Source organism: Pteronotus mesoamericanus, unplaced genomic scaffold, assembly GCF_021234165.1.
Source record: "Pteronotus mesoamericanus isolate MK-2021 breed Mesoamerican mustached bat unplaced genomic scaffold, CSHL_Meso_final scaffold_118, whole genome shotgun sequence".
NCBI lineage: Eukaryota > Metazoa > Chordata > Mammalia > Chiroptera > Mormoopidae > Pteronotus > Pteronotus mesoamericanus.
This window is the reverse complement of record NW_026555301.1, coordinates 15,635,293-15,643,488: the sequence shown is the minus strand read 5'-3', so window position 1 is coordinate 15,643,488 and position 8,196 is coordinate 15,635,293. Positions and strand designations below refer to the sequence as shown.

Sequence of the window (8,196 nt, the reverse complement as noted above, 5' to 3'; positions counted from 1 at the left end):
ATATCACAGTGATGGAAAAAGTAAGAGGCTGGTTAGCTAGGAAGTAGGTCGAAGTGGAGACGTACTGCAGGAAACAGTGCTCTCAGCCAGCGCCTGTAGATAGTAGCTGAATTGAACCAGACGGTATCTGTTTCTTTCATTAATATAAGCATAAATGGCATTAATGTAGACATGGGCCTTTCCTATCTACAGACTCAGCCCACTATCTGAAGTTTAAGTTCGTCTTCAGATACCTGGTACTCAGGAAGCATTCTCCCACTGTTCTACTGACTTTGTAGCCAGGGTAAGTTTATATGCTTTATGGGCTGACTTTTGTCCTTATGAAAAAACCAACCAACAAACAAAAACATGGGCCTCGGGGAGGTAGGAGGTATAGATGAGATTCTATAAGGCTCCTAGCATACTGTCAGGTTGCAAGCCACACGGGATAGGTCAATTGTGGAGGCACGGAGGACTTCGTTAGAGTTGTCTCCTCGTAGCTGTGAGCCTTAGACATAACACGTGACAAACAACATGGAACACAAAGAGAAGAGCTTCACCGCACTTTGGAGACCAGCGGAACTAACCACAGGCTCAACGGGAAGAGCAGCTGCCACAGAGGCTGCTTTCCCTTTAAGCACCTGCGAGCCAGCCCCGCGGAGGGGGCCCGCCGGAAGTCAATGAGTTCTGCCACGAAGTCAGATTCCTCCGCCGGAGGGGGCGCTCAGTGGTTCTGTGAATTCACCCGCGTCTACCCTAGATTCCCTCCTCTCCCTGCCGGCTGTCGCTTCTCCGGCCAATAGTCCCGGGAATCCTGTTTGCCGCGCTCGGATTTAGGCCCAGCCTGGTCTGCGTAGACTTGACCGTGCCGCCTCTGGGACCGCCCCCGATTGCGAGACGCACTTCCGTCGTCGCCTCGGCAGGGTCGGAGCACCGAGGGAAGGCGGCGCGCGGCGGGCGGTGATGGACGCGCTGGCGGTCATGATGCAGGACCTCCTGACTCAGAACCATGCCCTACGCAGGGAGAATGACGAGCTCATGGACCAGGTGCGGCGACTGCTTTGCGAGAAAGCTAACCTGCTAGCCCAGGTGCGGCCGCCGGCTTGCCCTGTGGCTTTTCCTGAAACGTTTACAGGCGACTCCGCCCAGCTTCCCGAGTTTTTGATCCAAGCGGCCTCTTACATGAGGTTCTTCGAAACCAGATTTTCCAACGACACACTAAAGGTGGCATTTTTAATCAGCCGCCTCTCTGGGGCGGCAGAGGAGTGGGTAGTCCCCTACATCGAGCGGGAGAGCCCCATCTTAGCTCATTACGAGGGCTTCGTGGACGCGCTGAAGCGAGCTTTTGGCAGGAATGGGTAGAAAATCGCCAGGCCGGACTCCTGGTGTCCGGAGTGTCGGCCGCGAGCCTCTGTGATCCCCACAACCCCAGCCCTGCTTGGCTTGATTCACAAAGGACTCCCCAGTTCCCAGCTACTCAGCTCCGAGCCTTGCTAGGAAGCTTGGCCGCCGCCTGTTCTTACCACATCCACTACCTTTGCACTCTGCCCAGCAACACAGGCCCCGGCGGGAACCTGATAGAAATTGCGCCACCCAGGATCATGCCCCTGCCACCTGAAAACTCTGAAGACTGTTGCTGACCGCCTCTGAAAATCAGGGTCAAGCTGGGAAGTGCCTGAGTTTGCCACAACCCCCGTGGACACTGATGTGGATCGCTCCGCCCGGACACGGCTTCCATGGTTAGTGTTCCTGGTAGCCAAATTTTGACATTTCTCCCCCAACAATCAACTTTCCACTTACTTCATTTCTGTTCTGAAAACACAAGAGTCTCAAAGATAGTGCTTTTTAGTCACAGAAGTCCAGATACTGGACATTACATGGGAAAAAGTATTTACTTTTAAAATTCGAATACATATTTATCTTACATTGCCATAGGCCTAGTACTGTACTTGGTGTCAAAAGAAAAACAAATAAGAAGAAATATAGGTCCTCAGAAACACAATTATGATTTGGGAAAATATAAGTGCATGTTCTGATGTTTGATAAAACAGTACTTTTGTGTATAAAGAATGGCATATATGAATCTTTTTTTAAAATGGCCTTTTTAAAAACTTTTTGTCCCATAAATTGGGCACATGTAGCTTACAAAGGAGACAGAAAACCCCCTTGAACAACTTTTATGTTTGTTGCTGAATGGGGCGAAGATGTTTGTAAAAATGCAGGTAGCTAGTGGCAAAAAAAAAAAAAAATGCATTTTTGAACTGTATCCACTTGGCCTTATTCCTTCTTAGTAAATGACTTGGCTCCCTCATTTTTTTTTAATTGCTTTGCATTTTGGACTTCAGTTTTTTGTTAATTTTGTTTTTCTATAATTAAAGTCATTACTTGATCATTAAAATTTGTTTTAAAATTCTGTGATTCTTTTATGGGACCAAAGAAGGGAAGGGAAAAAGGAGGATCTGAGCCCTCCTATTGAACAAAGTGTTTCTTGAAGGCCTCCAGGGAGGAAAATCCTAACTGTCTTTCCTTAAAAGACCATACAGTTTCTTGTTCTGGTAGTCAATATAGTCTCACTGAGATGTCTTGAATTCTTGGTCAGATACCTTCATATTCAGGAAAACTCATCACTGCCTCCTTCCTGGACAGTTTATATACCTGAGGACCATAGGAGAAACCTCTATATATTTGCAAGATGTGGTTAACGACAGGTTTTGGCAATTATTTTAACATTGCTGATTGGCATTATAAGAATTCATAAGGATACTGGGCCCTTCAACATGACCTCTTAAATACCACACTTTTGTAGCCATGTGCACTAATAAAATAAACTGAATCTTGGGCCTATTTGCTGATAATTTCAAAGCAGTATTTTTCCCATAGTAAAAAAAAAAAAAAAAAAAAAATACATAATATAACACCAAACTTTTTTCCCAATCAGCCTCACCAAAGCAAATATTTGATAGGATACAAAAAACTTTCTGCCCTGGCTGGTGTGGCTCAGTGGATTGCACACCGGTCCGAGAACCCAAAGTTCGCTGGTTCCATCCCTGCTTGGGGCACCTGACTGGGCTGCAGGCCAGGTCAATGGTTGGGGGAGCTTGAGAGGCAACCGAACAGTGTTTCTCACATTCATGTTTCTTTCTCTTTCTCCCTTTCTCCCTCCTTTCCCTGCTCTCTAAAAATAAATAAAATCTTTAAAAACTTTCTAATGAAAGGTCAGTGTCAACATTTAATAAGTCAAATATAAAACATGTAACACTAAAATATCTCTTCTGTAACTGTCTCTTATTTTCTGTAGCTATCTTGCTGTCTAGGATCACTTAGGACATAAGACTTGCTTAGAGACAGTTAACAGGGAAAGAAAGGAGCCAGCAGAGAAGGTCTTTGGTCAGATCACCTAGATGGCCAACTTTCCTATGGACTTAAGCAATTTCTTCATCTGCTAGATTGAGTCTCTCTTCTGTAGGTGTGTAATAGTTGGTACATTTGGCCTTTCGTTTGAATTCATAATATGTAATACTCAATACACTTCTTCAGCGATTTTTCATTCTTGGGATAGCCTTTAATCATCATTTTCTGTTTCTCAAATCCCTGAAAAGTTCAGAGAAAGATGCGTTCATGGAGTTCATGTTTATGGTAAGTTGATCTTTTTCTTTCAGACCTAGATTTCAGCTTTGGCAAGCTCCTGTTTCTGAGCCTCCTCCATCACCTGGGGTCCAGTTTGTAAACATCCATCCAAGTATTTCAGGTGGAGCTCCTCATATTTGCTTCTGAATTCCAGGCTTTCCATTTGCATGGCCGGGTTCTTCTGTCTAAACTGCAGTATATGCATGATGAGACCAATGGACGCAGGTAGGCCCACAGCCTGAGGACACATGAGGGAGAGTTCATCACAGGGATATCCAGAGTTCCTAAGAAATCATATGCCACCAGCCTTGCTTTAGGTGGATTTCTCAAGAAGTCTTGGCATCATGAGTGCTGTTCTCGTAACGGCCACATAAACCAATGTAGTCAAGCTGTCTTTCAGTAGTGCATCAAGTTAAGAGGTACAAAAATTGTATTCTCAAAGCAGACTCCTTAAATGAAGATATTCTAAACTGCTCCAAATAATCTATCTCAGCGTTTGCACCTAGAATTTCATTTCAGCTGGGTCTCTAAAGCTCTTGTATTTGAGGTCCCCAGCAGGCTCTGACCCGTGCTGAGGAAGGGGAGAGGGCTCACTACCTGGACTGCTTATGTGAACTGATGCATCCAAACAATCCACTATTCCTCCCTTAGCCGCTGCTAAGTCTTCCATGAGAAGACTTATCCTCAAGTGATTCCATTTTAAATCCAAAGATTGAGGGGCACTGATAAAGGGTAGATTAGTCCCAGTAAAGAGCCAGGTGAACTTAAGGGGTACATGTGGAAAAAATTGCACAATTTGTTCCTCTTGAATTTGGTTTGTATGGCTTTACTTGATTTGGGCATTTTATGACTTGCTAGAAAAGCAGTCAACTCTTCATATATTTAAAATTAGGGAATCACTCATTCTAGGGCCAAATAAGCATAATTTGTTATAACACATTTGTTTTCACTTCCTACTATGATGCCAGTTGTTAAGATTTGACTGCCTTGGCTAAACTAAGATTCATCTAATATCTTTATTTTGGACACCTTAAATTCTTGCCAGTTAATTGAAGGTAGCTTGCTAGCAGAGCCGGTAACTACCTATGTAATGCAAACTACAGATAACTATTAATTCAAGTAAAATAAAATCATTTTCTCTAGGTCCTTTTAAATGGCCTGTCAACAGTGCTCTACAATGATTCCCCAGTTTTAAGGAGCATCAGCATTACCTGAGAGGCTTATTTAAAAAAACAGATTGCTGCACTCTATCTCCAGAATTCCTGGGTTAGGATCTGAGAGTTTGCATTTTTTACTATAACTCCTGGGTGATGTCGATGCTGGTGGTGCAAGGGTAAAAAATTAGAAATAAGAGAAATATTTAATTCTCCATGGTGCAAAGAAAAAAGAGCATTTATTTTAGAAAACTCATCATTTAAAAGTCTTTCCCTTTCTCTGATATGTATGTTACCCTTTTTAAAGGCAAAATGAGCCCCTTGCCTATTTTACAATCCAGGAATTTCTCTTTGAAATGGGACCTATAGCCACCACTTTGAACTGCAATCATCAAGGGAAATAGTACCCCTATCTCCTGGCCTCCTGGGGAATATAAAAGCCTAAGGTCAGCAGGTTCCTGGCTCCAAATTGCAAGCCTACCTTTTGTCATTAAGTTATGAGAAATTTACTTTTCCTTTGTATAAAAGCAATTAGACCTTGAGAAGTAGTTACTTATCTTGAGAACATGGATATAATTAATGAGTTTCATCTGCTTTGCCAAATAGGTGCAATTTCTCTTTGTCTCTGCTATCTCTTTTGTGCCTTTCCTGTGATCTGCCTCACATTCTGGTTTATAAAACTGTGTTCTTTCTCGTCTATCTTTGTGAAGATTTTTTACATTGATAAGACACGTTATTTTTAATTATATTACAGTTCCCTAACATCAATCAGGACCACACTTTTGAGAATTACTACACAACATAAGCCCAAATGTATGTAGAACTTTAAATTTCTCTCTAGGACTTTACCTTGGTAGTTTCACCCTGTTCTTATAGCCTGTTAAAATCTGTTTGAATCTTCAAATTCTTCAATTTTGATCCTATCATCTTACCTACTTTATAGCATCTATATCTATAAAATGTATAAACTTGTTTTACTTTTCCAAACCATTCCTAAGTTCTGAAAAGAGGGAACAAGGCTCCCTGTAACAGGCAGTGCTTATTATATTAGTAGTCATCAGACAACTCTGTATCATATATATATGTGTTAGATACTAGGGACACATCTATGAACAAGACAATTCTGACTCTGAAGTAGCTTACAACTGGGAGACAAGGCAATGGGCCATTATAATGCAGAACTGCAGCAGGGAGGCAGGAAGTGTGCCTTAGCAGGAATGCCCCTGTCTCAGCCTTGGAGTGTGTTACGGGCTAAATGTGTCCCTCTAAAATTGTTATGTTGAAATCTGAACCCCCAAAGTGCTGGTGTTAGGAGGTGGGGTTTTGAAAAGGTAGGGCATGAGGGTGGAGCCCTCATAAATAGTATTAGAGCTCATAAAAAAAAAAAAAAAAAAAAAGACACAAGAGCATACTTCTTTTGGCTCCCTCCCCTGTGAGGATATGAGAAGATAGCCATCTGTAAACCAGGAAGCAGGCCCTAACCAGCCCCAGGATCTGCAGGCACCTTGGTATTTGATCTTGGACTTCCCAACCTCTAGGGCTGAGAATTAAACATTTTTTTCTTTAAGCCACCCAGTGTTTTGTTATAACAGCCCAAGCTGGCCAAGACAGGAAGACAGGGATGGCTTCCTAAGAAAGTGGCCAAAACTGATGTTCCAAGGATGAATAGAAATGAGGGGAAGAAAAATGTAGGCAAAGAACCAGTATTTGCAAACCCCAGAGATATGAGAATATGGTACATTTTAGGGAACTGCAGGAAGTCCAAAAAAGTTGGGTGTTGGTTAGAGATGCTATTGGAGAGACTAGGCAGAGGCCAGATTGCTCTGCTTAGAAACAGTTTCAAATACCTGCAAATCCATCTACTCTATACAACCAGAAACTCATAAAGAATTTGAAGTTGTCTCCCTTGGGGAAGGAGTAGATGTATGTTCTTGATTTTTCTTGATCATTAGCTCTTTTGGCAGTCAACTGCCATACGGTGAGAATATTCAAGCTGTCCTGTTGGGAGAGGGGGAGAGGTACTCATCTGGATAGCCAAAAGGATATTCATAGCATGACCAATATTCATTCTCCTCTTCTTCCTTAGCAAGAAAACTGATTTTTAGCTGGACATATGACTGACCACCTGCGAACAAAGTCTACGTTCACCAAATCACCTTATGCATTATATACTCCCTTGTTGTATGTCACCTATTTGCATTTAATTAAACAAATACTGGCCATTGAGATACAGGCAATGTTGTATGGTAAGTTCCAGCAAACCTTCTTAAGGGACTGCCGACACACTTTTCTCCTTTCTTCTATCTTGCTAATCTTGGATTTCACTTATGATACCTGGAATCCTAGCAGATATCTCAGACCACAAGGATAGGGATGATAAACTAGAGATGGTAGAGCCGAGGTCTATGAGGATGAAGGCACTACCTTATCAGGCTTGGACTCCCTGCTTCTAGGCACTACCAATTGGGCTATGAAAAGAATTTACTCCTTAACTAGGAGAGAGTTCTCACTTTCTGCTCAGAGGTATTTGATAATTGATATGAGTTAATACCACCGCTAGTTTCTCCTCTTCCCCTTTTCCAAATGGGAATTTTTATTGTGATATCTTTGGCTATCCATATCCATGTATATCTTTTAATTTATACATTGTCATACCATAAAAAGTAACATATAGCCTAAAGGGACTGGATACATATGATGCAGAGACCCTGAATTTGAGGGCTTCTGATAGACTTGAGGACTACCTGGGACTTTGTACATTGTTTCCTCTAGATTTAAGGCAGCTGAGGCCTCCATTGCAACAATCCAAATGCAAAAGGAAAGGGATTTGGTCTAAGGTGGAAACAACAGAAGTGGAGAGAAGGGAGAGATTCAAGGTATGTTTTGGAGATAGAAATGACCTTAGAAATAAGATGTGGGAAGTGTTTTTTTCGCTCTCCATAAGTATTAGAGATTCCATTTTCATTTTTCTACATCCCTTTTCTTGTTTCTCAAGGGAGGAGTAGGGGATAAAATGATTGGTCGGGGCTCCCTAGTCTATAGACATCTTTTCCTGTGGATAGGATCCGTACCCACACTTCCTATGTTCAGGCAGAGCTGGTGCCCTGGTGCTTTTGTTCCTCTGCAGGGTGGTGCTGTGCCAGTAGACACCTGACTCGATCTGTCCTTGCTCCCCTCCAGTCCATTGTCCACACCAGTCATGGTTATTTTTGTTGGTTTAACTTTTCCAAGTAATTCACTTGCTTTACCTAAAGAAGCTGGAAGTCTGTTTTTGGCCAACAAAAATGGGATATTGCTAAGAAGCATCTACAGTTAACTTTGTTCTTTGCGTTGATGCAAGGGTGGCATTGCCATTATTATGATATAATATTGTATACATCTCACATTTCTCTCATTGGATTTTATTGTTTGAAGCCATCCCTTTGCCAAGCAACCA

The 8,196-nt window shown here is 42.4% G+C and overlaps 1 protein-coding gene across 3 annotated transcripts; it reads left to right on the top strand.

The window, feature by feature from the left end:
* The first annotated feature begins 739 nt into the window (after window positions 1–739).
* On the top strand, window positions 740–6,976 carry LOC129081691 (protein LDOC1-like). Of its 3 annotated transcripts, XM_054587411.1 has the most exons (3): window positions 740–1,718; window positions 3,639–3,831; window positions 6,847–6,976. In XM_054587411.1, the coding sequence occupies exon 1, from the start codon at window positions 943–945 to the stop codon at window positions 1,339–1,341; it is 399 nt and encodes a 132-aa protein (XP_054443386.1). In that variant the 5' UTR covers window positions 740–942; the 3' UTR covers window positions 1,342–1,718; window positions 3,639–3,831; window positions 6,847–6,976. The 3 variants fall into 3 exon arrangements, with proteins under 3 accessions (XP_054443386.1, XP_054443385.1, XP_054443384.1); XM_054587410.1 differs by lacking the exon at window positions 3,639–3,831; XM_054587409.1 differs by lacking the exon at window positions 6,847–6,976 and having other exon boundaries at window positions 3,639–3,972.
* The last annotated feature ends 1,220 nt before the right edge of the window (window positions 6,977–8,196 follow it).

Coding starts and splice junctions, on each gene's coding strand:
- LOC129081691 (XM_054587410.1), top strand. CDS start 943: ATGGACGCGCTGGCGGTCATGATGCAGGACCTCCTGACTCAGAACCAT.